Genomic DNA, 25,235 nt, shown 5'->3' with positions numbered 1-25,235 from the left:
CTAACTTCCGCCCCGAACGATTGCTTCCGAGAGTCCTCAGGATTTAGGGCGGGCCTCAGAGCCATATAACTCCGCCCCAGGGCGGGGACACGACTAGTCCCACCTCCGGCCGTGGTGGCGCGGTTGCTCGCTCCCTGATGAGGCTCTACTGCGCCCTCTTGAGAGTCCGGGTTGGGAAGACCAGAATGCTTGCGAGCCTACCCCAGCCAGGGACCTTGATCCTTGGCCCAGAGAACCCCGGCCCTAGCCCTATCCTGCTGGTCCGCGTGCCCGCCGAGGGCACAGTCCTCGCGGAGGGCAGGAGGAACAGAACCCCGCCCCCAGCGCGCTGACCCTGCAGAGCGCGGGGCCCAGTCCCTCCAGCTGGCACCGAGGTCCCCCAGCCCGGCCCCGGCTGACTTGGCCCTGCTGGATGTCACCTGAGCCGGGTTTGTACAGTTTGGGAATTTGCCATGATGTCACTATGGGGAAAAGGAAAGCCTGCACTTGTCCCCTCCACTGGTACCGCACCCTCCCTACCACTGCCCTCTTCCCCTGGACGTACTCTCTTCCACAGGATCTCTTCAGCCTGGCATTAACCTCATCACACTGCTCTCCTCCGGAGCACTGCCCCTTCCGCTTGGTACTACCTGTTGCCCCACCACTGATTTCTCCCTCCAGACGCTGATCTACATGCCCCTTCATCCTGGCACTATCCTCTCCCACGAATACCAGCTCCTCCCTTATACTGCCCCTTCCTCTCACACTGCCCCCTTCCTGGGCACCGTCCTCCCTCCTGGGCACCGCCTGTGCCTCCCACATGCCCCCTCATCCTGATCCTGCCTTCTCCCGCACACTGCCTGTTTCCTGGGCCCGAGCCTCTCCTCTGACACAATCTCTTACACTGCCCATCCACTCTGTGCTCACCCCACCCTCTGCTCTATCCTTCTTTAGACCCTGGTAGAGAATGCAGATCCCCAGCAGGCTGTTCCCCATGGTGGTGAGACGTCAGTAGCTACTCGAGTTTCTCCTTGGGACCTGCCAAGGAAAAGCGACCTCTGTACGCCCACACCCTCCTCCCAGGAGCGGCCTCCCGGCACCTAGACATCTCTTCCCTCCGGCCTCAGCCCTTCACCTTCCCTCCCCACCTCCACCCTGGTGCACCCCACAGGCCGGGTTACTCCAGGTGCGACTCCCAAGAGGACCAGCAGGTAAGGGAAGGAGGAGGAAAGAGGATGAAAGAGATCGAGAGTCTCAGTTCCGAGCATCATCCCCTCACTCCCGCTGTCTGGGCCTAGCGTCTCCCAACGAGTCCCTTCAGCTTTGCTTCTCACCCTCGACGGAGCAGAAGGGCCTTGCCAGGCCCGTCTGGCCCCTCCGGAGAAGCAAGAGAGGGCGCCACTCCTGAGAGATTGAGCGCAAAGAATCTGATTAAACGGTTCAGCAGACCCCGGCCCCAGGCCCTGCTGAGCCCCAACGTCTCCGGCTCCTCCTGCTCCGGCACTGGGCGCCGCGGGCCTGGCCCGGCCCTTCCACGTGCCAGCGGACCCGCCCCCGCTTGGCCCCAATTGCTCCTCTCAGTTCCCGGCCTTTGAGCAGAGGGAGCGCAGGTTAGCACGTTCCAAGCGCCCCCTGCCGCCTCCCCGGAGCCTCGGAGGCGGCCTCAACGCAGACCCCCGCCCGGCTGGGCCGGCCCCTGTGGATGGCCCGGCAGGCGGAGCAGCACAAGAGGGCACCGCCCTCGGCCCGCCCGCCGAGGAGGGGACGCGAGCTGGAGGTTGAGCCCGAAGCGCCTGCACGGGGCCCGCCGCACTCTGCACTCGGCCGCCCGGGCGGCGGGGACGGGACGGGTGCCGGCGCGGGCTCTGCCGGCCGGGAGCCGAGTCCGGGCCCGAGCCCGAGCCGCACCGGGAGGCCAGAGGACTGTGGGCGGAGATGGCGGCCGCGTCGGCCGCGATAGTGGCGGAAGGGATGGAGCCGCGGGCGCTGCAGTACGAGCAGACCCTGGTAAGTGAAGCCGAGCGGACCCCTCAGGAGTGCACTCCGGTACCGCTGCTCTGGGTTCTCCTTGGAAGCGCGAGGCCCGGGGGCCTACCCTAAGCCCGCCCCAGAAGTGAGCTGGGGAAACTGAGGCTCGAGGGCCTGAGAGGCTGGAGAGCTAAGGGGGGGGGGGGGGTTGGGGAGGGGGCTGCAGAGGACAAGGACATCAGGTGCTTGTCCCAGGTGTCCTTCTCTTTACCACCCCCACATACACACGTTTTCTCTGCTCCTCCTGGACTGAAGTCTCAGCACCCCACTTTCCCTCCCCAGCACCACTCACACCCTTGAACTTTTTCTCTCTACCCTCCTATCTCCACCATCCAAGACATTCCCTCTATCCCCACTAAGTGTGTGGCACTGTACTAGAATTAGACTGTGTGGAAAGATGGCTCAGACCCAAACCTAGCCCCCAGCCCTTACCCCTGGGGGACTGGCAACCCAGCATTGGCAAGAAGCCCTCAGGGGATTCTCTGGGGGGAAGGAGCTTTTCCTGTACACCGCCCCCCCCCCCACTCTTGGTACAGGAGCTTTAGGGAGGATGGGTCAAGCGAGAATGGGTGTGGGAATTGGGACCTTTGTCCATGCTGACTGGGTATCCAGCCCCCACCCACTTCAGGGGTGTCCCTTGACCTCATTAAAAGCAGGGGTCCTGGGGCTGTGAGCTGACTCATGGCTACCATTACAACTTAGCGTTTGAGAAGCCTTTTGCCCCTTCTTGTGTCACTAGGCGGAGGACCCAAACTCTAGGGAAGGGAGTGGGCTGGTGGCTCCTTTTTACCAGCTTGGGTTGGAATTTGCTCTGGAAGGAGGCTGGGAGGGAGCCTCTCCAGGAGGAGGGGTCCTGGGTGGTAGCTGGGGCTGGGAGGTGCCCTGTTACAAGAGAGAGACTGGTTGAAACAGGATGACAGGGAGAGGTGGCAGGGGCGGGGGTGGAGCCAGGGGAGAGGGGCAAGCCTTCGCATTGTGGGGGAGGTGTCTGTCAATCTGTCCTGGCTGAGAATGGGGCTTTGGTCAAAGAAGCCAGGCACCTGACCTCTGAAATGGTGTCTATCTGTTGCACCAGCCACATCTCCACCTCCTTTGCCTGGTCTCTATCTCAGAAACGAATCCTCAGGGTCATGCTGTCTCCCGAACACTCTCTGCTCCAGCCTCTCCCCCTTCTCCTTCTAATCCCTTTGTCTTCCTCATACACACTCACCTCCCCCTCCTACACTGTGTCTGCCTCTTTGTACTCTACTTTCTTTCTCTCTTTTCCTCCTTCCTTCTTCCCCTCTCTTCTCCTTTCTCTTCTCTGCCTTTCCCCTGGCTCCTCTTTTTCCCTTTCCCTCTCCTCCCTTTCCTCATTCTCTATCACTCTCTTGCTCTGTCTCTATCTTTCCCTCCCTCCCCCCCACCACCAACCCCAGCCCCAACAGGAGCCCTTTGTGTCCCGAAGCTCTGCGGGTGGCAGCCGGAATCTACTCCTCCCCACCCCCCAACACACGCCCAGCTTGGCAGGTCGAGCTGAGGCTCAGCGACTCTCACTCTCCCGTCCCAGCACCCCAACATCCCCAGTCACAGCCCAGCCATCAGCTTCTGCCGGCCCCAACCCACCCCTGGACTCAGGGCAGCTCCAGAGTGGGACTGAAGCCACCAGCATTCTCCACCCACCCAGAGACTTTCTACTCCCAGCTGGGCTGGCAGGCTGGGGGGGGGGGGGTGGTTAGGGGTGGAGAATGGGGACAAGGGGATTACGGTGGATGGGAAGGGTGCAGCTGAGTTGGTCACAGGCTAGAGGCCAAGCGGGAACGTGATAAGGATTGAGGCCCCGCCTGCTCTTAGGCCCAACTCAGCTGCCCCCAGCTCCATGAGGCCCTCATTGTTACCCTTCCGTCCTTGACCATCCCTTATTCTCTGACCTTCCTTCCTCCCACTTTCAGACTGCCTTAGGTTTTTCCATCTTTTCCTCCTCTGGGGCCTTCCCTCCCACTCCTCCTCCTCCATGCTCCCTGGGCAGGCCTGTGAGAAGAGGACGATTATTCTGCCACCCCCAGTGCTGTGCCCTGTACCTTGGCTGTCCCCATTACTCTGGCCAGGACAGCCCCCACGGTCTGTAATGTGCATTGTTTCCACACCCCAAGCCAAAGTGGAAACTGTGGGTTCAAGAAGGGGCATATAATATAGAGTCTGGGAGAAGGGGAATTGATGCAGGGGTCCCCACTCAGCGCACATCTGCTAATGTCCCCATATTCCCTGTTCCTCAGATGTATGGCCGGTATACTCAGGACCTTGGGGCCTTTGCCAAAGAGGAAGCTGCTCGGATTCGCCTGGGAGGGCCCGAGACCTGGAGGGGTCCACCTTCCCCTCGGGCTCCCCCAGAGCTCCTGGAATATGGACAGAGCCGTTGCGCCCGATGCCGCAGTGAGACCTGGGTTGGGGCAGGAGACCTGGCTGTGCTGTGCTGTGCTGTGCTGTGCTGTGCTAAGGGGGACAGAGGCCATTAGAGCTACCCATTGGGAGGTTGAGGGTTGGGGGGCAGAGGTGGGAATACTTTGGTGCTAGCCTCCCCCCCTCCCCGCTCCATTCTTCCCTTCCCTGCTCCCAGTCTGTTCCGTACGCTGCCATAAGTTCCTAGTGTCCAGGGTTGGTGAAGACTGGATCTTCCTGGTCCTGCTGGGGCTCCTCATGGCTCTGGTCAGCTGGGCCATGGACTATGCCATCGCTGCCTGTCTGCAGGGTAAGGACAAGGGCTGGCAAGGGGAAGGCTGGGAAGAACCAACCTGCTCTCTCCATGCCACACTTGTCCAAGCATCTTGGCTACTTGGCCACTGACCACTTTCCCCAGCCAGCCTGACTGCCTCCTCTTCAGGCATAATGACTGCCACTCCCATAGGCCACAACTTCTTGCCTCCCTTCTCGAACTGCCCCTCTTCCCTGTTGTGATCTTTGTCCCAATGAATGCCCTGTAAGGCCGCCTCCCTACCCCTCTTGCCCAGGCTGTCTGTGATGGATCCATTCTCCCTGGGACAGCTTGTCATATCAGTGTGTCCCAGTGGCTAGGTGGGGACTGGGTGTGTGCATCTAGGGTCCAGCAGCTCATCTTCTCCCCACAGCTCAACAGTGGATGTCCCGAGGCTTGAACACCAGCCTCTTGCTCCAGTACCTGGCCTGGGTCACCTACCCCATTGTTCTCATCACTTTCTCAGCTGGATTCACACAGATCCTGGCCCCTCAGGCTGTCGGTACAGTAAGAAAGAAGGGGAGGGCAGTGATGGGACCTCCTGAAACGGGCACATCAAATGACTCTCCTGGGACCATAACTTCTCCAGGGTCTGGCATCCCTGAGATGAAGACCATCTTGCGAGGAGTGGTGCTGAAGGAATACCTCACCCTGAAGACCTTTGTAGCTAAGGTCATTGGGCTGACCTGTGCCCTGGGCAGCGGGATGCCCCTTGGCAAGGAGGTAACTCCAGATTGGGGATAGAAGGAGTCTGACCCAGTGGGGGAAGAAGATAGGCCAAGGTCAAGGTGTGCCCCTTCCCCACTCACCATTTGCTCCCACACCCCCAGGGCCCTTTTGTGCATATCGCCAGCATGTGTGCTGCCCTGCTCAGCAAGTTCCTCTCCCTCTTTGGGGGCATCTATGAGGTAAGGGAGACCCTGGGGGAAAGCAGAGGGGGAGGGGAGGCTGCTGAGGCCACGCTGACACCCATTTCCACCACTCTTGCCAGAACGAATCCCGGAACACAGAGATGCTGGCTGCTGCCTGTGCCGTGGGAGTAGGCTGCTGCTTTGCAGCACCTATTGGAGGTAGGCGGTCAGTCCAGCCCCTCAGCCCTGCCCCTGGCCTCACCTCCTTTGCCCCTCTCATCTGGGTCTGAGTCCTCAGGCAGGGCCCAGGCCTCATGTGGCACTCTGCTTTGCCCCCCCACAGGCGTCCTATTCAGCATTGAGGTCACCTCCACCTTCTTCGCTGTGCGGAACTACTGGCGAGGCTTCTTTGCTGCCACCTTCAGTGCCTTCATCTTCCGGGTCCTGGCGGTCTGGAACCGTGATGAAGGTGGGGGAGACCTGGGGGACGAGAGGAGCCCCTGAGATGGCTCGGGTGAGGGCCCTCAACACTACACCTGCCTCCCTTTGCTACTCTGCTTTCCTTTCAGAGACAATTACGGCTCTCTTCAAAACCCGATTCCGGCTTGACTTCCCCTTTGACCTCCAGGAGCTGCCGGCCTTTGCTGTCATTGGGTGAGGGGAGCTCAGGGAGCTGGGGTGCATCGGAGAGGAGGAGGTAGAAGAGGGAAGACCCCCTTTCACCCTGGTACTTCTCCCCTCTCTAGTATTGCTAGTGGCTTTGGGGGAGCGCTCTTTGTCTACCTGAACCGGAAGATTGTCCAGGTGATGCGGAAGCAGAAAACCATCAACCGCTTCCTCATGAAGAAGTGAGTTGGACCTGGGCTCCTCTCTGAGTTGTGCGATGGTCACAGTAGGGTGAGAGGGCCACCCTACTGTGGCAAAGAGTAGCCCAGTTAAAGATAGCACTTCATTGAGAAAATCAGCCAATGGTGTTTTCCGGAATGATTGAACATTTTGGCTTTTATATGAATTACCTCAAAATTGGCACTTTTGAATTTTTAGTCAAGGCACTTCACATCAAAGATTAAGACTTCCATGGGGCACCTGGCTAGCTCAGTCGGGAGAGCATGTGACTCTTGATCTTGGGGTTGTAAGTTTGAGCCCCACACTGAGTGTAGGGAGTATTTAAAAATAAAATTTAAAGGGGCACCTGGGTGGCTCAGTCGGTTAAGAATCCTACTTCAGCTCAGGTCACGATCTCATGGTTCTTGAGTTCGAGCCCCGCATCAGATGAGCTCAAGCCCCACTCCAGGCTCCACACTCTTTCTCCCTCTCTCTCTCTCTCTCTCTGCCCCTCACTTACTCATGCTCTGTCTCTTAAAAATAAACAAACAGATAAGTAAATATTTAAATATATATATATATGTATATATATATATATATATATATTTTTTTTTTTTTTTTTTTGGAAAAGACTAAGGCTTCCGGGATACCTGGGTGGCTCAGTCAGTTAAGCGTCTGATTTCAGCTCAGGTCATGATCTCACAGCTCGTGAATTTGAGCCTCACATTGGACTCTGTGCTGACAACTCAGAGCCTAGAGCCTGCTCCAGATTCTGTGTCTCCATCTCTCTCTGCCCTTTCCAGTCACACTCTCTCTCAAAAAAAATAAACATTAAACAACAACAACAACAACAAAAACCCTAAGGCTTCCTTAGGCCCTTGGCCTGGACAGATGGCACTGCTCCCTGGAGAGTGTTTGAGCCTTAGTTTCCCCGCCCCCCACCCCCACCCCGTTGAAGCACGGAAATGGGTGAGATTTTTTAATCTCCAGAGCTTAACTCTCTCATTTGTGAACTTGAGGATTGGGAGCGGGAAGGCCCGAGACGGGACTTTTGGGACTGACGTCTTTCAGAGAAAGGGCAGCCCACTAAACCTGTTCCCTCTGGCACCTTTGGTCAACTTCATGAGTGACCGTAGCTTTTCCCAACACTGACCTTCACTCTAAGTCACCAGAGAGAAACAAAGGCATAAACTTCTCCATACTGTCACACAGTGTGCCCTTTGGCTGGGCTTCTGAGAGCATAGAGAGGAGTCACAGCTCAGAAGTGTCCAAGAGAGGGCTGGAATGGGTTGGATTTCTGCTACCTACTTGGGGAATTGAGGGCCAACAGAAAGGCATTTGGGCTTATAATAACCCCAGACAGCCATCACCCTTGGGTCCATCATATCACGAACAGCAAAAGGGACCTTCTCTCAGAACTGTGTGCTTTTATATAAGCATGAGGTTCTGCTGCGACCTCAGCCCTGAGTTATGTGAGGGCACCCAGACTGTTACCAGTCTGTAGTAGGTACACCACCCATGTTTGATGCTGTGAAACCTGTATCTCTAGGCGCCTGCTCTTCCCAGCTCTGGTGACCCTGCTCATCTCCACTCTGACCTTCCCCCCTGGGTTTGGACAGTTCATGGCCGGACAGGTAACTCCAGGCAGAACAGACACTTGTGCTTTCCCTTGGGATATATCCCCTCTAAAGCCAACAGTCTCTGCTCTCCTTTGGGCCCCTTCCCTTCATCCTGGCTATTGCCCAGCCTGAGGCACCGTGTTCACCTACAGCTCTCACAGAAAGAGACTCTGGTCACCCTGTTTGACAACCGGACGTGGGTCCGCCAGGGCCTGGTAGAGGAGCTAGAGCCACCGGGAACCTCACAGGCCTGGAGCCCACCACGTGCCAACGTCTTCCTCACCCTGGTCATCTTCATTCTCATGAAGGTAGGGCTCTTACATGTGTAGAGCTAATGCCAACCTGGGCTTCCTAGGTGCCAGACATTGTTCTAAGCACTTTCCATATAGTCATTCCTTTTAAGTCTCACAACACTATGAGAAAGGTACTATCAGTAGCCCTTTTTTTAAGATGGGAAGTCAAGGCACAAAGAGGTTACATAATTGTCCCAGAGCTAGACCGCAGAGTAAGATTTGAACCCAAGCCATCTGGTTCTGGAGTCTTCCTTTCTTTGATCGTGGGGGATTCTGGGATAGCTGGGAGCTTGTGCCTGATTGATAAGGAAGGTAGACGCCCCAGGGTGAAGCTGAGGGGCTGCCTGGGGCCTGGCAGTGCCTCTACCTGTTTGAACCACCTCCTGCCTGCAGTTCTGGATGTCTGCACTGGCCACCACCATCCCAGTGCCCTGTGGGGCCTTCATGCCAGTCTTTGTCATTGGTGAGTCTTCAGCTGCCTATTCTCCTAGCCTCAACCTTCCCACCCACTCGCCGTCCCCTCTCTGCCTGGGAGTGGGTTTTGGTCCAGCCTCAGCCCCAACCCCACCCCCTGACTATCCCCTGTACTGAATGACCCACTGGCCCCTCCCCCACCTTCTGACCCTCTCTCTTCCTAGTGCCCCCACCCTCCCCCTCCACTACCTGTTTCTCTTCCCACCCCCCTCCCTGAAGGAGCAGCATTTGGGCGTCTGGTGGGCGAAAGCATGGCTGCCTGGTTTCCAGATGGGATTCACACTGACGGCAGCACCTACCGGATTGTGCCTGGTGGCTATGCAGTGGTGGGTAAGTGCTCCAGGTCCCCATCTGTCTCCCAAGACCCCTGGCCGCAGGGTCTGAGGTTCTGGTGCCCCCTGCTGGCAGGAACCCGGCTTCACTCAGATGCAGAAGCCAGTCCCCAGTAGTGTACTGGGCGGCCTGGCAGGTCCCCGGTAGTGTACTGGGCGACCTGAAAGGCCCCCAGAGGACCATCCCTGGATGGGGAGGGTCATCTGGGACCTGAGCACCCTGAGGTGACTGAAGATGGCTACCTCCAGGGGCAGCTGCACTGGCAGGAGCAGTGACACACACAGTGTCCACGGCTGTGATCGTGTTCGAGCTCACAGGCCAGATTGCCCACATCCTACCCGTCATGATTGCCGTCATCCTGGCCAACGCCGTTGCCCAGAGCCTACAGCCCTCACTTTATGACAGCATCATCCGGATCAAGAAACTGCCCTATTTGCCTGAACTGGGCTGGGGCCGCCACCAGTATGGAGGGCTGGGCAACAAGGGGGGTGCGGGTGAGGGTCAGAAGGACCCCCTCAGACCCACCTCCAGCAAAGTCCTCAGACAGTGAAGCTGGGAGACCAGCCACCTTGCTCTCTCCTGGCCAGAGCTGCCCTGTCCACATCCTGGGGAAGCTGCAGCTAGCCCCACCTGATCAAATGAAGGCAGAAATACTCCTTGGCTCTTAGCCCTTGTCCCCATGGGCTCTGGGGCCTTCTTATGGCCCTGATGGTAGTGCTCTGGGATCCCTTCCCCATCATGATCACAAACTAAGTGCCTTTCTCTACCCTCAGGCAGTACCGGATGCGAGTGGAGGACATCATGGTGCGGGATGTTCCCCATGTGGCCCTCAGCTGCACCTTCCGGGACCTTCGATTAGCACTGCACAGGACCAAGGGCCGCATGTTGGCCCTAGTGGAATCCCCTGGTGAGACCAGGAGGGATCCCTGGTGCTGGGGGCATCTCCCAGGGTTGCTGCTCAGGAAGAGGGAGGGAACAGGAGCTCAGAACCAGTCTCCTTGGTTGGGCCAGCATTTGCCAGCCAGGGGTTCCCTCTGGTGCGTGGTCTGTGTCCAAGACCCCACTCTGGGTGTGAAAGAAGGCCAGGGGTGAGTAGGAGGGCCTCAGCCCCAGCTCCTGAGTCCTCCCACCTGCTCTACCCAGAGTCCATGATCCTCCTGGGCTCCATTGAGCGCTCACAGGTGGTGGCATTGCTGGGGGCGCAGCTGAGCCCAGCCCGCCGACGGCAGTACATGCAGGAGCATCGAAATGCCCAGACCTCTCCACCATCCGATCAGGAGAGTCCCCCTAGCCCTGAGACCTCCGTCCGCTTCCAGGTGAGCAGGGGAACCCCACAACCGCACAATCTTCCCAGATGTCACGTAGACTGGGAGGGCAATACAGAAGTGATCTGGGGCCATAGCCTCACCAGCCCCTTCCTGCCTCTGCAGGTGAACACAGAGGACTCAGGTTTCCCTGCAGCCCGGGGGGAGACTCACAAGCCCCTGAAGCCTGCTCTCAAGAGGGGGCCCAGCAACACCATGAACCTCGGGGAGAGTCCCACAGGTGGGCCTCTCTCCCACTGGCAGAGCCAGAGTACGGCCCCTGAGATCCAGTGGGAGCCCTACCCAACCTTTTTGCTTGAGCACATCCCAGCTAAGAGGCTGCCCAGATGGGCCAGGGGTAGAACCAGGACACCTCTCCTCTTGCCCTCCTCACCTCTCCTGGTCCTCGCCCTCAAAGATGACATTGCCCCCGGGGCCTTGTGTTTGGGAACACAGGGAACATGGAGCAGGCAGGCATCGCCCTCAGGAGCCTCTTCTGTGGCAGTCCACCCCCCGAGGCTGCTTCAGAGGTGAGTAGTCAGAGTCTCTGTCTCTTTCTTTCCAGCTCTCTCTCTGACACTGAGACCACCCCTCCATTAACCCTACAGAGCCTGCCTCCATTGTCCCTGCTCTTCTGCCCTCCTAGATGTCAGCTCTGTCCCTGCTGTGTGCTCTTCCTCTCAGCTCCACCACTTAACCCTCACCTCCCTCCCTGTAACATCAACTCCTCTTCTCTCTGGCTCTAACAAAGTTGGAGAAGTCCGAATCATGTGACAAGCGCAAGCTGAAGCGGGTCCGAATCTCCCTGGCGGTAAGTGTTCACTTTCTTCCTGCAGCTCAGGAGCACTGGACAGGGAGGGCTGTGGGCTAGCGGGATAAGCCTCCCCAAGCCGGGGGGTACACCCACCTCCCCCCAGCCACTAGCTGCCAACCTCTGTCCCTCTCTCCTAGAGTGACTCAGACTTGGAAGGCGAGATGACCCCTGAGGAGGTAAGGTGTGACTGGACTCTGGACCCTGTTTCTTCCTGGGAGTGTTCAGTCATCATCTTGGCTGCTGTCCCCATGGGAGGGACCATTGGGTGGGAAAAGGGGGAGCCAGCTTTCAGGAAGGTGAGAGCAGCTATTGGCACCTTCCCCCTAATCCTCTGTCTCATCCTCTCAGATTCTGGAGTGGGAGGAACAGCAACTAGATGAACCTGTCAACTTCAGCGACTGCAAAATTGACCCTGCCCCCTTCCAGCTGGTGGAGCGGACCTCTTTGCACAAGGTAGGGTCAGTCGCCAGGGGCTGCCCTGAGCTCTCAGGAGCACAGGGTGGGGATCTAGGTCCTCCCACAGTTTGGACTCAGGCAGGTGTGGGGAAACAGGGTAGCAGAGGGTGGGCTCTGTGCTGTGTTTCAAACATATTGCCTTAAAGGATGGGAGGCCGGGAGTCAGGGCCCCTTAGCCTGTTCCTGCCTACCGCAGGCATCATTTTTCCTCTGCTCAGCCTTGCCCCCAGGGAACTCTGGGCCAAAGCAGCAACAAAGACAGGGTTTGAGCTGGGTGGAAGCCAGAGGGCCAGGCCAGGGTCAGAGCCAGGCAGGAGACTGCCAGCACCCAACAAGGCTGATACACCCACAACTGAAAAAAAAATGGGTGAGAAACAGGCAGGATAAGAAACTCTAATAAACAAGCTAGCAAATATCCAAGTAGGGGTGGGGACACTGCAGAGAAGAGATAAACAAAGATGAGAAACGCCCAGTGGGGGGCTTGGAATGTCAGACCCCAGAAAGTCTGACTTAATAATGTAGGCCACAGGAAAACCGGTAGGTACACAGGAAGATAGCTCAGTAGAAGGGCAAAATGGCCTGCAGACAAGGGGAGAAAAGTTGAGTGCAGACAGGTTGGTGGAGGGTGAGGCTGACACTCAAGGAGGGCTGGGGCTCTCTGTGGAGGACTTTCTCGGGGCCTCCCCAGCATGGACAGTGGCCTCATTGGGCATCTTCAGGCTTCTAAGCGAAGGCAGGAAGTGCAGGCACACCCAGCAGGGTGCTGGGGTAGAAACCGAGCAGAGCATTTTAGCCAAATTGTTGACAGATTTAAACGTGCAAGCCTCCATGGCATGGGGATGCAGGCAGTGGAGGAATACTCCCAAGGTCTGCAGCTCCAGCAGCTAGCCGAGGTGCAAGCTGAGCCTAAGAGCCCAGATAAGCAGGGGCTGGGCCAGGAAGGACAGGGCACAAAGAAAGAGAAAAGCAAAAGGTAATTTAAAAAAAAAAAAAAAAAAAAAAAAAAGCAAAAGGTAATAAAGGAACTTAAAAGCCTTTGGGTAAAGACATCAGATCAAAGTGACTGGGGAACTACAGTACAGTTGCAAGAAAAATATATATAGACCTGAGAATACACTGAGTTTTTGTTTAAAGCCTTTCTTCCTAAGAACTCTAAAGCTTTTCTATCGTGTTGCCATTTTTTATAGTGTCCACTATGTGCCAGCCACTTGCTAAGCTCTACACACGTTTAATTTAATCCTCACAACTGGACTGTAAAATGGATACTGTGATATTCCAGTTTTTATAGATGAGGACATTGAAATTCAGAGAAGTTAAGCAAGTTGCCTAAGGTCACACAGCTAGTAAGCAGCGCAATCAGACTGGAATCCAAGATGGTTTGACCCAAAAGCCTTGGGATTTAACCATTTTAATACATGGGAAGACTGAGGCAGTGAAGAGGTCACTTGCCTGAGTCAGTACAGCAGAGCCAGGCCCAGAGCCCAGATTCCCTGGCCACAATCCCAGGATTCTTTCAGAAGGCCACGCTGTCCCTCTCCCTGTCAATTCACTGTTCCCAAGCCCAAGATGTACAGGCCCTCCAATGGGCTCCCTGGTGTCTAATTAAATTAAAATGAAAAAAACAAAGTAGGTGTTTGTTACAAACTTAAAAATCAGAGGAAGAGAAGAAGCCTTTGAGAAACCGACTAACAAAAGTACAAAGAACTAGAAGTGATAAGAACATAAAAGATGAGAATTCAAAATGGCCTTGTAGGCCTGAAGAATCAATTAGTAGTAGCCCAGTCAAGTTCAGGAGGGGAACATTCACGGGGAGAGGGAATCCACTGGAGACTATTTAGGGACCTATGAGACTAGAGCTTGCCAGCCATACCAGCTACTTGCCACATTCATTCTGAAGCCACCTGCAGACAAGCAGGGGCAGGGGAGGCTAGGATGCCAAAGCTAAGCCAGCCCGGCTTTACCTAAATCCTCAGCCTGCCATGTGTTAGCTAGCTGTGTAGCCTTGGCAAATTTCTTAGCCTCTCTGTGCTTTGCTTTCCTTATGGGTAGAATGGGGCTCAGAGTACCTACATCATAGGTTTTTCTTTGGATAAAGGACTTGATATGGGATACTTAGAACAGTGCCTGGCCATAGTAAGAGATCAATATATGTGAGGAATGACTTCTACTACTGCTTATACTCAGAGGCAGACAGCGGGGGACTTGAGGGAAGGGTTGAAGTATCCAAGAAATTGGTGTTTTCAGAAGAAGATGAGTGATTATGTGAGGCTGGAAGCTAGAGTGTCTAGCAGAATCTGAGACCAGCTGGGATGGCCTTAGGCAGAGTCTTGTGGGCTATTCTGGGGAGTATGGGCTCTAACTCAAGTTTGAGAAAGCTCATAGGATGGCAGAGCCATGCTGAAGGGAAGGGAGACCAAAAGCAGAACCCATGAGGATGTTGTGGCCTGGTCCTGGTAAGGATAGTGAGGGAATCAGCATGGCCAAGATGTTCAGGAAGCAGATCAGCAAGGCTTGGTGACTGCCCGGGACCAGTGGTTTGCAAACCTAAAAGGCATAGAGTCCACCAGAAGCTCATTCTAATTAAGATTGTGGAGAAAAAGAAAATCCAGGGGAACAATTTAATAGGATCCTTGGGAGAAGATAAAGGGATTATTAAACCATAAGAAGACAAAGCTAGTGGATTATTAAAACAGAAAATCTGATAATATAGGTTTCCCTTTGAAGTCAGATGAGGAAACTAAAAGGTAACATGTAGCATGTAGGATTCAAGTTAGATATGAGGAAGAACTTGGTAACCCCAACAAGTTATGATAAAGGTACTGAAGGAACGTAGAGAAGCTTATTCTAAAACTGAACTTCTAACTGCTTTATAAGTACTGTCATGCCTTAAATGGAGAGTTGGGAAAGCTCTGGAAGCCCTCTAATGATTTAGCAACTGTATAAGAAAATATTTTTGAAGCTTTCAGATGGCTATAATGAGTTCTGAGTGACTAGTATTCAAAAAGCTAGGTTATTAATGCCCATTTTGATTCAAACATTAAGCCAAGAGACTTTACAAGTAAACTGAAAACACTGTGATAAGTGATAGGCCAAAAATTCCAGGAACTGCTGTGTCAGTAGTGTTTTTCAAGACATCTGGCCCAAGAAAATCTACTTAGAACACAAGGAGAACTGGTTGACAATTCCTGAGCCCTTGGTGATTACATTTGAAAGTTGGGGGGAGAGTCCAAAGCCAGAAAGACATGGGAGTTTGTGGTTGACTGTTGTTTCCCTGGACTTCAAGCTACATCTCAACAGCACCTGGGATGCTACTTGGGCCCCAGAAAAGGCAAACTGTATGCGAGACGTAGAGTGCTTCAGGCCATGATTGAAATGTCAGAGCCACGGTAAAGGACATTTTAACTGCCAGCCTGCTGGAGGCAAATGGGAAGCATGTGTCAGCTACTAAAGTGGGGTGAGAGGCACAAAATTCAGGGCCAGTACCCCTAAAGGATATGGAACCTCCCTGCCAGATACCTCTGTGACTGATTGGACATCTGCACAGGAGCGGGGCTGTAGAGGGATGAAAACTATCCTTCTATAGAGGGATGAAAACTCCTTCTGGAGCTGCAAAGTCACTTCACCACTGAGCCTCATACTGCCTCTCCTGTAGAGTGGGTATCTCAGAACAGTACTGAAGTTACTAATTTCAGAAAGATCTCGCTCAGTGCATGGCCAATCATTACATGTCACATTTGAACAGTTGTTCTGTCCTCCATCATCCTCTTTCTAACATGGGATGAAGAATCCTTCCTCTGTTTCTCCACCAAATAAGCAACCTAAAGATTCCCTCTCTCAAGTTTCTGAGGCCTGGCTGCAGAAATGTCCTCATTATTCTTTTCCCTCTGGTGGCCCTCCCTTCCCCACCCCCCATCTATGTATGGCACCACTCCTATTCCCCACCCCGGCCTTGTCCTGGGGCCCTCTGGCCTGTAGATGGTGTACATGATGTCCAGTGTATTTTCTCCCCACCCTGCAGACTCACACCATCTTCTCACTACTGGGAGTGGACCATGCTTATGTCACCAGTATTGGCCGACTCATTGGGATCGTCACCCTAAAGGAGGTGAGATGATAATGGCCATCAAACCATTTCCGCTTCCAAACAGGCATGCAGGCTTGTTTGTGTCCAGTTCACCTGGGGTAAGTGTTGGGGTGGAGTCTGAGCAGGGAGCTCAGAGTCCACACATCTGACCCTCTACCCTTTCTAGCTCCGGAAGGCTATCGAGGGCTCTGTCACAGCACAGGGCGTCAAAGTCCGGCCGCCCCTGGCCAGCTTCCGTGACAGTGCCACCAGCAGCAGTGACACAGAGACCACAGAGGTGCATGCACTCTGGGGGCCCCGCTCCCATCATGGCCTCCCCCGGGAGGGGAGCCCTTCTGACAGCGATGACAAGTGCCAATGAACCCCCTCAGTGGGTGGCCTAGGATGGCAGTGGCTGTGGCTGTTGGTCTAGACCGTGAAGCTCTCCTGTCCCGTCTGCCTTGGGAAAGGAGGCGCCTGCACTAAAGGCTGGAGCCCTAGCCTCCCTTCCAGTCCTGGGGTGCCAAGCTCCTCCTGGTTCATCCTACCTGGAATCTGACCCAGTGCCCACCTGTAGCAAGTGTTCCATGGGCAGGAAGATCAGCATCCCCCTGGCAGGACAGGGGTGGAGTCAATTGACCCCTGCTCCCCCTTTGAGGGGGAAACGGGTAGAACTAAGATGGGTTTATACTGGAACCTCCAATGACCAGATGTATATAGAGATTTACAAAGATTTTTATATTAATTTAATAAAACAAATTCTTAAATAGAACAAAATAAACACCTAATGAGCCACTTATATATAGAATGCCTGTGCCCATCAGCTCTTGTTCTTACCTTGGGCCCTCCTACCTGCCAAAGCCTACAAGGCTCGGAATTCTGCAGCCACCCAAACCCCCCACAGCCATAAAACTCCAGAGCTCACGGTCTGTGGAACACAGGATCCACAGAGGCCTCCACTGCTTAGTTATCAACACGCTAGCTGGGGCAGAGGCCCGCAGTGCTATAGCTTTGGCCTTTCATTCAGCCAAGAAAGGCACTACCCTCCTCCCTCCCCAAGGAGAGACACTCCCACATGACTGTCACTTGTTGGCACAATTCCTGCCTGGCTCAGGCCCCCACAGACAACTGCCCAGCCACCCACGTGGCCCCCTTGTGGCCCTCTCTGGAAGAACATTGAAGTCACAGCTCCGTAGCAAGTGGAGCCATCCCTTCTCCCAACTCCACTCTGACAAGAACTCGGTGAATAGGGCAGCCAGGCAGGCTGTGAGCCGCTGGGATCCTGCCCACACATCCTACAAGGGGCCAGGAAAAGGGCAGAGGGTACATGCCTTTATCAATCCAGTGCCTCCCAGAGAATATCCGACTGAAAGAACAGACCAAAACCCCTCTTTAGGAAATAGAAGAAGATTTAGAGATGATGGAGAGGCAAAGCACAGCACGAGCCCAGCTGGGCGAGGGGCCCTTGGGGGAAACGGCTCAATCCTAGGCTCCAGGAGGGTAAGAGCCAGCCCGCCCTGGGATGGGGGAGGAGTCTGTCAAGCACTGCACATGGACTCAGAGGTGGAGAGAAGCAAAGAGAGAGGCACGGGGAAGGGGGAGAGGGGGCCGGGCTCCCTCCCGTTCCACCCCACAGGGCCCAGTCACAACCACCCCCTTAGGGGTTCACATCATCCAAGGAGGAAATGTGTATGTGGCATTTTTGATTTAAGAACATGAACATCACTGTCTGCCACAGCTGTAGCCATGCCCCAGGGGCCCCGGGCAACCCCCGGCAAACCCCAGGAGTGGGGGCAGGACATGCGCCCCCAGCCTGGCCCCTGCCTCCTCTCCAAACACTTTCATGCAAAACACACAACGGAGGAGTGAGTGCTCCCAGGAGCCCTCTAGGCTTTGGAGCTCTGCTGGAGGCCTCCAGCCCGCACTTGGGCACAGAGGCTCTGCCCCCAGCAGCAGCCAGGGGACGCATGCCACCACCAGGCATGATTTGGGTCACTGTTCCTCTGGCTCTGCCTCATCCGCGTCTAAGGACACCACCCCAGAAGAAGCTACATCAGAGGCTTGCCGCTGCCGTTCCCAGCTGCCCACTGGTGGCGGGCAGAGAGGCTGGCAGTCCTTGCAGGGGGCTGGCTCCTCCTCGGCGGGGGAAAGGCAGGACTCCATGAGGGGCGAGTTGTAGAGCGAGTCCTGGGCCTCCAATGGGCCCAGGCTACGGAAGGCACTTTCCCGGCTGGGGGGCAGTTTGGCGAGGAGCAGCTCGTCACCCAGCAGCTGGGAGGCCAGGCGGGCTGGGGAGCCCAGCAACCCATCCTCCAGGCTGCACAGACTAGAGCACAGGGTCTCTGGGGACACGGTCTGCGAGCAGTCGCTCTCAGGCTCCACAGAGCCCTGGCGCATAGGCCTGGAGAATCGGTGGCCAGTGAAGAGGTCCTGGAGGTGGGGCCCCAGGGGCAGCTGCCCAGCCATATCTGCAGGGGGAGAAAAAAGAATTAAGCCCTACTAGCCCCATGTCAATTGACCAACCTGGAAGCCACATTCTCCCCACTCCACCCTTGGCACCCCTAGCTCTGGGGAGAGTGGGTAGGAGCTGGGTAACTGCGCAAGTCACTTAACCTCTTGGTGCCTCAGTTTCCTTAATGGCAAATTGGAGAGTCTAATATACCTACTTATGGGGTTGCTGAGAGAACAAAAGAATGTAGCACAAAGTAAGAAAGTAATAAATGCAGGGATACCACACATGGTTGTGCCAGTGGTCCATTGCACGAGGGGAGCCTATCCAAGGCAGTGAGTGTGGACGGAAGTTCAGCCCACCCTCTGCTCATCAAGCAGCATGCCCTAGCATGGGACCGTGCCCACCAGAGAGAGGGGTGCTTTTTTGAATTTGCACGAAGCTTCTACGTGGGGTTGTGGTGGCCTCGGATAAATGTTATTATCATTACACCAAGGATCAAAAAGCAGGCCTGCAACTCAATCAAACGAGAGCATTTATGGTTTCGGGCTCCATCTTGGCCTCAGGCAACCAAATCAGTCACCTCTGGACCACAGCATAACTCTAATGTATTGCTAGTCTGCTCGAATGTATTGCTCTTGGAGAATCTGTTAATTAGCTGGAGGGGTGGGGGCTGGTGGAGGCAATCTTCAAAGGCAAAGAAGTAGGGGTGGGGGAGTGTTGTGAGGCATGAGCCTAGAAGCTACAGAGAAAGTCAGCCATGTGGTCTGGGGATTGGAAGATGAAAGGAGGGCTGTGCACAGCTGCACAGCCCCGCAGGGTCCCCTCTGGAAGCACTGGCCCAGAGAAAGGCCGACAGGCAGGTCTCAGATGGAATTTGAGGATGCTGAGCATGAGCCAGCACGGCCCTGTGGGCGGTCCAGGCCCAGCACGCCTTCCTGTTTGTCTGGGGCCATGGCCCTGTGAGGTGCTATGCTGCCGTGGCTCATCTGTGCTGCCACAGCTGGCCAGAAGGCTGCCCTGAGAGGGAAAGGTGAGGCACAGCAGACCCTCCCAGAGACACAGTTGCACAGAAGGTATCGGTGAGGTCTCTGGACTACAAGGCCCAACGGCACAGGCAGAGAAGGCTCCGCACCTATGGGAAAGGAACTACTCCATTTCCAGGTGCTGACTGCGCCCCCATGAGCCTGGACAGCCCTCTTGCCCCTGGAAATGTCAAGGACTGCCTGGACAGGGTCTGCACCCCACCCCTTCCAAAAGCCTCTGAGTCACAAGGCCTCTCATTCAGTCCCACCCCAGCTAGGGGCACGAGCATGGACTGCCCCTCACCTGAGTCAGTTCCTCCAGGGTAGTCTTCATCATAGGATTCATCGGTGGAATCCTCACCATCCACCGAAGACCATGCCCGGAGCTTGGCTTCTGCAATGGCAAACTGCTCGGCCACTCCTGTCGGGGAGGACACGGAATTCGTTAGCGGAGAAGGTTCGTTAGCAGAATACATTAGAGGAAGAATTAAGATTAGGGCTCAGCTTGGAGACAGGAGAGGAAAGAGAGAGGGGTATGGAAAGACTCCAACCTCCACATCAGGTGTGAGGCAATGGGAGCAACCCTATGACAAATGTGTGGCTGACCCCTTCCTGTCCCCACCTGCTGCAAAGCGAGCCTCTTGTTCACCCTCGCTGAGGTCCGAATAGGAGGAAAAGGCTGATTCCAGGGCAGCAGGTGAGTCGCTTGGCTTGCTCCAGCCCTTCCATTCAATGAGGTGAGCCACTCGGCCCTGGGCCATAGCGGTGGGCTTGGTCACGTGGTCCTTTACCACCTGGGAAATACCTGCAGGTGGGGCAGAGGGAGGCCTGGTTAGGGCACAGGCCAGGGAGCATCTGAGAGGGGAGTGGAAGGGTGGTGGTAGTTTGGGTCCACATGTGCCTGTGGATGGGAGGAGGAAGCTGGGATTCATCTGAGAAGGGGAAGAAAAGGGAGATCCCAGCAAGAGCTCACAGGATACAGTCCCCAACGTGTATGTGCAAAAGGAAGAAGGAAGGACAGAGTGGCCAAAGGTATGGGAAGGGGGTGCGTACCATGCAGGGAAGATCTGGCCAGCGCAGCAATCTCCTGGATAGTTAGGGCTCTCCGGGACTTGGGCAGCATCGCGACTGTGTCTCCAACATTCACCTTGGGTGACAGCATCAGAGAGTCAGTGCCCCTCTGACACTCTGTAGCATCCCTACATGCCCATAACCCACCCAAGGTGTCAAGGGAATATGGGAGCTGGGAAGAGACGCCAGGGCAGCACATATGTCTCAGTGGCTGCTGAGACACGTAAGAGGGAGGCTAAGAAGCCAGGACCAGCAAGCTATGTGCTCCCAAGGAGCAACAGAGATCCAGGCGGACCCAAAGGAGCAGAACTGTAGCTATCACCCCTGCCCCACCTTCTCAGCTCCCAAAGGGGAAGGAGGCAATCTGGGAAGTCAAGAACCTTTGACAAGGAAAAAGAGGAAGGGAGAAAGCTATGGCATCAAGGACTTCCTCCAGGTCCTCTCCTCTTTGACCATCTCCTCTCAACCCTCCAGCTGTTTTTACAGCCTACCAGGGCCACAGACTCAGCATGACCCAAACCAAACCCAACACCTTTTCCCACATCTGGCCCTGCTCCCCAGCTTCTTTACTCGGCATCACGCATTTGCCCATTCAGTCTGGCTCCAAGCCTCAGCATGACCGTCAACTCTCCCCTATGCTTTGCTCATCCTTTCGGCTCCCACTGCCACTGCCTTCCCTTCCTCAAGCCCTCAATACTCCGTGTCCAGATTAGCATAGTTGGAGACCCATGAGCTCCTCCAATTCCACGCTATTTTCTTAGCCTAGGATGTTGTGTAAGTGTTCCTCTCCCTCCTCCCCATGGCTGGCTAGCTCCTTCTCATCTTTTGTCTTGGCTGAAACATCATTCCCTCAGAAGGGTCTTCCTGGCCACCCAACCAGTTTTCCATCCTCCTTCTGTAACAAGTCACCATCCTCTATAAACGTACCCTGTGTGTGTAATCATGGTCCACTTTGTGTGTTTCCTTATTTGTCCCTGGTCTCCCTCACTGATCTTTAGCTCTTGAAGGAATTTGGTCTCTTTAGTCACTGCTGCACCCCAGTGTTTAGCACAGTGCCTGGTACACAGTAACCTTTCTAAACACATAGGCTGAGTGAATGAGACAAAGTATAAATGTAAACAAATAATTTTCCTGGAATGCAACTGGTCACGTGTCCCTATTTAAAATCTTTTCTGGGCTCCTCTGCTGTCCAATGAAGTCCTAGTTTCACAGCAAGGCACAGAATGAGCCCACTCTGTGAGCCCCCTGTCTCCTTCCAGGCCTTGGAATCCATGACAGATCTCCTCTGCCCAATAAAACCCCACTTTCACCTTCCCTGTCAGCAAGCATCCCTCCTCCCACCAGGCAAAGGAACCTGGCTTTCCCCTGGGCTAAGAACGCCATCCTTGCCTGACAAAATGCTCCCAACCATTTAAGGCCTGACTCAAGTGTCACTTCCTATTATATTTTCAGTCCAGTCTTCTCTCTGTCTCTTCTTAGATACCCCCCTCCCCGCCCCCACACCCACCTCAGCATTGCCCTTCCATCTCTCCTGAGGGATCTCAGGATGGCAGGGCCTGACTGATTCACCTAGGTCCCTACCTCCACCCTACACCTGGTTCAGTGCTCCTCGGCAAGCCCCGTCAAATGTTTCCCTCAATGAATGAATGAAGTTGGAAGCACATGACCCCTCCCTGGCATTGCCTAGCTCCCACCCCTCACAAGAGGGACTCCACCTCCTCCCTTGACCTCAGGCCCACCCTCTGCCCGCACCGCCTCCCCCCCCCCCTCCCCCGCGTCAGTACCTGGCTTACATGGGCCCCAGGGTGGCGCCGTTAGCTTCCGGCCAGGCCTGGGGGGAGGAGCACCTGCTGGGTGTTTCCTGGCTGGCTCTCCCTCCCTCCCCTCACTGCCCCCAGCCACCGCCATCCGTGCCCGGCGCTGCGCTGCGCGCAGCTGCGGCCCAGGCCCAGAGAAAAGGTGTGTGTCTCCCTGGCAACCCATCACCATGCAACAGGATCTCCCGGGATACGGCCTGGGATGCGCTGACGTCAGCGCCCGAGGCGCGAGCAAAGCCCGCCCGCTGGCACCACGCCGAGCAGAGCAGACCGGCGCGGGGGCGGCCTCGGGCCCCGCCGGCCGGATAGCGCCTCCGCTCGCAGGAAAAGAGAGCCAGAAGCAGGCTGTCGAGGCGGAGGTGGGGGATACAGATCCCCTTCATGTGAATGCGGCCCCCCTTCCCCCTACCAACACCAGGGGCCCAGCACCTCTGGCAAGTCCTGGCTGTCCACGGAGGAAGGGCGGGAGGATCGGCTCCAGCCTCGGAGGGTCCGAGCAGATCCCAAGGAAGATAGAGAGAGGCCCCGAGGAAGTTCGATCCACTCCACAGCCCAAGCCGGGTCCGAGGCCACTGAGGGGTGGGGGAAAGGCTGTTCACCTGGGCTCTCACTTGTGCCAAAATCCTCATTTTTATCCCGCTGCCATATCATTTTTCCTCACCCCTCTCCCTCTCCCCTTCCCAATATCAGCAACCACCTGGTGCTCTCCACAATTCTGAAAGCCCCTATCCCACATTCCTGACCTTCAGGCCCCTGGGACCACTTTGTGGCAGCCCACTGGCCCCCTTCCTCCTCTGGATACATTTTACCGTCAGAACCCTAGGGATGAAACCTACACTTTCATAAATTCTGAATCTTGGGTTTCTCGGCCTACCCATTCCTCTTGGAAAGCACACCGCAATCTTCCACCACCATCGCCATCCTCCTCCCCACCACCACCTTGGACCCTTTACAGCCTTGCTGCCTTCCTTCTCTTGGTTCTTTCCTCTCGCCAGCATCAGCTGGTATGCAGCTCTTTACTCTTCTCTTCTGACAAACCCATGATTTTTTCTTACTTTCATCCCAGTCCCCTAAGGCTTTTTTCCTGATGCCCTGTCTGGCCCCAGCCTGCTTGTTCTTGTATCATCCTGGTTCCCACTATCTAAACCAGAGTAATTTTCCTTTTGCCACCTGAGCACCCAATTCCTCAGCACCCCTTACCTCCCAGATCACATCTACAGTCCCTGGTCTCACCTCTGCGACTCGTCTGACAAGTCCATCGTCCTCCAGGCCCTTCACGCTGCCATAGAAACATTTTGCCCAGCACAGAAATCATAGGCATGCTGGCTGTGTTGATGCAGAGAACCAAAAGCCCAGAACTGCTCCAGGCTCAGCTCCCAGTTCTATTCTTATTTTGGCTCCGGATGCTGAGCCAGTCCCCTCCCCACTTGGAACCTGTGCCTAGTCACAGAAGGAGAACACTCCTGCTTCATGGCTTTGAGGAGGTGGGAGTGCCAGGGGCCCAGCAGAGCTCTCTGAAGCTCAGGGAGCTGAGGCCCATCCCCTAGACAGTGCCAATAGGCAATGTACATCACAACTGACCTTTAGCTGGAGTAGCCGTCTCTGTCCCTGAGCCTCAGCCAGCTGGTGGTCCCCAGAAATGCTACCAACCAGAAGGAAGACACAAGGTTACAGGCCATCCCTGGCCCCAGGCTGGTACCTAATCAGGGCTCTCAAAGCCAGTCCTAAGGTCAGCCAAATTCTCCCCTGACTACAGGAGGAATGACTTCCTGAACCCCAAGCCTTAGCAGGGCCAGAGGGATCAGAGCAGCCTGCTGCTTCTCAGCTTCAAAAGCCATGAGGTTAACTTAGGACTACAAATCCCAGAATTCCTCATGGGAACCAAGGAAAGTACAAATCTCAGCTAGTCTTAGCTTCAAAACATCTCAAGTACCAACCGCTCTAAGGCCTGTATGACTGACCACCTGCCCTGAAAGCCCAGGACCCATTCCAAAACCCAGCGTTCAACTTCATGGGAAAAACAACAACAACAACGCTGCCTGGCTTTGGGCTTGGAGAAACCCAGAACACTTAAGTTGGCTGCTGGACCTCAGATGCATAGGACTATGGCCAGGCCACAGCATGCACCACCCACCATCCATGGGAACCAAGGCCCAAGCAGCAGGGATCAGCAGTTGTAGGAAGCCCTGATGGCCTCTCTCCTGGCTCCTCTTTCTCTACACAAGGTAGGATAATGTTTTTGTTGGGAGTGGGGAAAAGGAACTAAAATAGTAGTTACGAGGTGAGAGGTGATCAGGTGCTCACAGGTGCCCCAAATGGGGCCTCAGTCTCCTTCATAAACTAGCCGACTCTGGGCGGGGGAGTACAAAAACTCCGTGCTGGGGTGCTTGACAGCCTTTGCAGGCTACCTCCTTAAGGGTATTGGGACGCAGCTAGAAGAGGCAGGTTCCCAGCAGAGAGCCACTCCCAGGACAGTGAGAGGAGAGGTGTAGGCTGGGGGGCGGCGAGTGTGTGGGCGTGGATGGCCAATTGCCATGGACAACTTGCCCCTCCCAAGGCTGTGCACCTCCTGCCACCTTCAGCGGTGGGAATCCAGGCGGAAAGACCACGAGTCTACCCTGCAAAACCCAGAAGCAGGCAGGCCGTGGGAGCGAAGCCGAGTCGCTTTAGCCCCCTCCCCGCTCCTTTCCGCTCCCTCCTCTTAACAGGCCCGCCTCCCCGGTACAAGCTCCTCCCCCTCCCGACACCGGCCCCTTCCTCAAGGCCCCCACCCACCCGCGGCCCGCGCACCGGGCAGCCGCAGCCCGATTCTCCAACCCGTGCCCGGCCTCCGCCTCTTACCCTGACCCGCCGGACTCCGAGAGCCGATACAGCCCATGGCCGGGAACCCAGGCACGCTAGCCCGCGCTCGGGGCTCGGGCCATCGCCTTGCAGAGGGTCGGGCCGCGGCCGCCACTGGGGAGGGGAGAGCCCGAGAGAGGGGAGGGGTGGGAGCCGAGCGTCCGCCGCCGCTCCCCGGAGAGGGAACCGGGCCGGTGACGTCAGCACGGGGGCGTGGCCACTCGCGTCACCACCCAAGGCAGGCGGGGCGAAACACGTCACA

The 25,235-nt window shown here is 55.8% G+C and overlaps 2 protein-coding genes across 9 annotated transcripts; one reads left to right on the top strand and one right to left on the bottom strand.

Annotated features, from left to right (window-relative positions):
• Nucleotides 1-1,344: 1,344 nt before the first annotated feature.
• On the top strand, nucleotides 1,345-16,569 carry CLCN2 (chloride voltage-gated channel 2). Of its 4 annotated transcripts, XM_040480949.1 has the most exons (24): nucleotides 1,348-1,986; nucleotides 4,263-4,419; nucleotides 4,604-4,735; nucleotides 5,112-5,240; nucleotides 5,328-5,461; nucleotides 5,569-5,646; nucleotides 5,730-5,808; nucleotides 5,933-6,058; nucleotides 6,159-6,243; nucleotides 6,336-6,437; nucleotides 7,964-8,048; nucleotides 8,186-8,341; nucleotides 8,720-8,789; nucleotides 9,020-9,130; nucleotides 9,382-9,595; nucleotides 9,907-10,040; nucleotides 10,277-10,449; nucleotides 10,564-10,678; nucleotides 10,894-10,967; nucleotides 11,189-11,248; nucleotides 11,389-11,427; nucleotides 11,600-11,704; nucleotides 15,726-15,812; nucleotides 15,958-16,569. In XM_040480949.1, the coding sequence occupies exons 1-24, from the start codon at nucleotides 1,915-1,917 to the stop codon at nucleotides 16,150-16,152; spliced, it is 2,712 nt and encodes a 903-aa protein (XP_040336883.1). In that variant the 5' UTR covers nucleotides 1,348-1,914; the 3' UTR covers nucleotides 16,153-16,569. The 4 variants fall into 4 exon arrangements, with proteins under 4 accessions (XP_040336886.1, XP_040336885.1, XP_040336884.1 ...); XM_040480951.1 differs by lacking the exon at nucleotides 4,604-4,735 and having other exon boundaries at nucleotides 1,346-1,986; XM_040480950.1 differs by lacking the exon at nucleotides 11,189-11,248 and having other exon boundaries at nucleotides 1,346-1,986.
• FAM131A (family with sequence similarity 131 member A) lies at nucleotides 16,500-25,127 on the bottom strand. 5 transcript variants are annotated; one of them, XM_040480967.1, is made up of 8 exons: nucleotides 24,974-25,106; nucleotides 23,714-23,774; nucleotides 22,562-22,704; nucleotides 22,100-22,146; nucleotides 20,298-20,391; nucleotides 19,867-20,049; nucleotides 19,549-19,665; nucleotides 16,500-18,238 (listed from the first exon to the last, which is right to left on the bottom strand). In XM_040480967.1, exons 5-8 carry the CDS (start codon nucleotides 20,365-20,367, stop codon nucleotides 17,763-17,765), a joined length of 846 nt encoding a protein of 281 aa, XP_040336901.1. In that variant the 5' UTR covers nucleotides 20,368-20,391; nucleotides 22,100-22,146; nucleotides 22,562-22,704; nucleotides 23,714-23,774; nucleotides 24,974-25,106; the 3' UTR covers nucleotides 16,500-17,762. The 5 variants fall into 5 exon arrangements, with proteins under 5 accessions (XP_040336901.1, XP_040336900.1, XP_040336899.1 ...); XM_040480966.1 differs by lacking the exons at nucleotides 22,100-22,146; nucleotides 23,714-23,774 and having other exon boundaries at nucleotides 24,974-25,127; XM_040480965.1 differs by lacking the exons at nucleotides 22,100-22,146; nucleotides 23,714-23,774; nucleotides 24,974-25,106 and adding an exon at nucleotides 23,366-23,632.
• Between the last annotated feature and the right edge of the window lie 108 nt (nucleotides 25,128-25,235).

The sequence above is a fragment of the Herpailurus yagouaroundi genome, unplaced genomic scaffold (assembly GCF_014898765.1).
Source record: "Herpailurus yagouaroundi ecotype Mexico unplaced genomic scaffold, PumYag 159, whole genome shotgun sequence".
Lineage (NCBI taxonomy): Eukaryota > Metazoa > Chordata > Mammalia > Carnivora > Felidae > Herpailurus > Herpailurus yagouaroundi.
Note: the sequence above shows the minus strand (reverse complement) of the source record. Positions and strands in the feature narration are given on the sequence as shown.

Excerpts from the sequence above, each read along its gene's own strand:
- CLCN2 (XM_040480949.1), top strand. The coding sequence starts at position 1,915 with ATGGCGGCCGCGTCGGCCGCGATAGTGGCGGAAGGGATGGAGCCGCGG. Across the intron at positions 6,244-6,335 it reads CCGGCCTTTGCTGTCATTGG|TATTGCTAGTGGCTTTGGGG; the intron begins GTGAGGGGAGCT and ends TCCCCTCTCTAG. Across the intron at positions 15,813-15,957 it reads GGATCGTCACCCTAAAGGAG|CTCCGGAAGGCTATCGAGGG; the intron begins GTGAGATGATAA and ends TACCCTTTCTAG.
- FAM131A (XM_040480965.1), bottom strand. The coding sequence starts at position 23,453 with ATGCCTATGATTTCTGTGCTGGGCAAAATGTTTCTATGGCAGCGTGAA. Across the intron at positions 20,392-22,561 it reads ACAGCCAGGACTTGCCAGAG|GTGAATGTTGGAGACACAGT; the intron begins GTGCTGGGCCCC and ends CTGTCACCCAAG. Across the intron at positions 18,239-19,548 it reads CCCTGGAGGAACTGACTCAG|ATATGGCTGGGCAGCTGCCC; the intron begins GTGAGGGGCAGT and ends CTCCCCCTGCAG.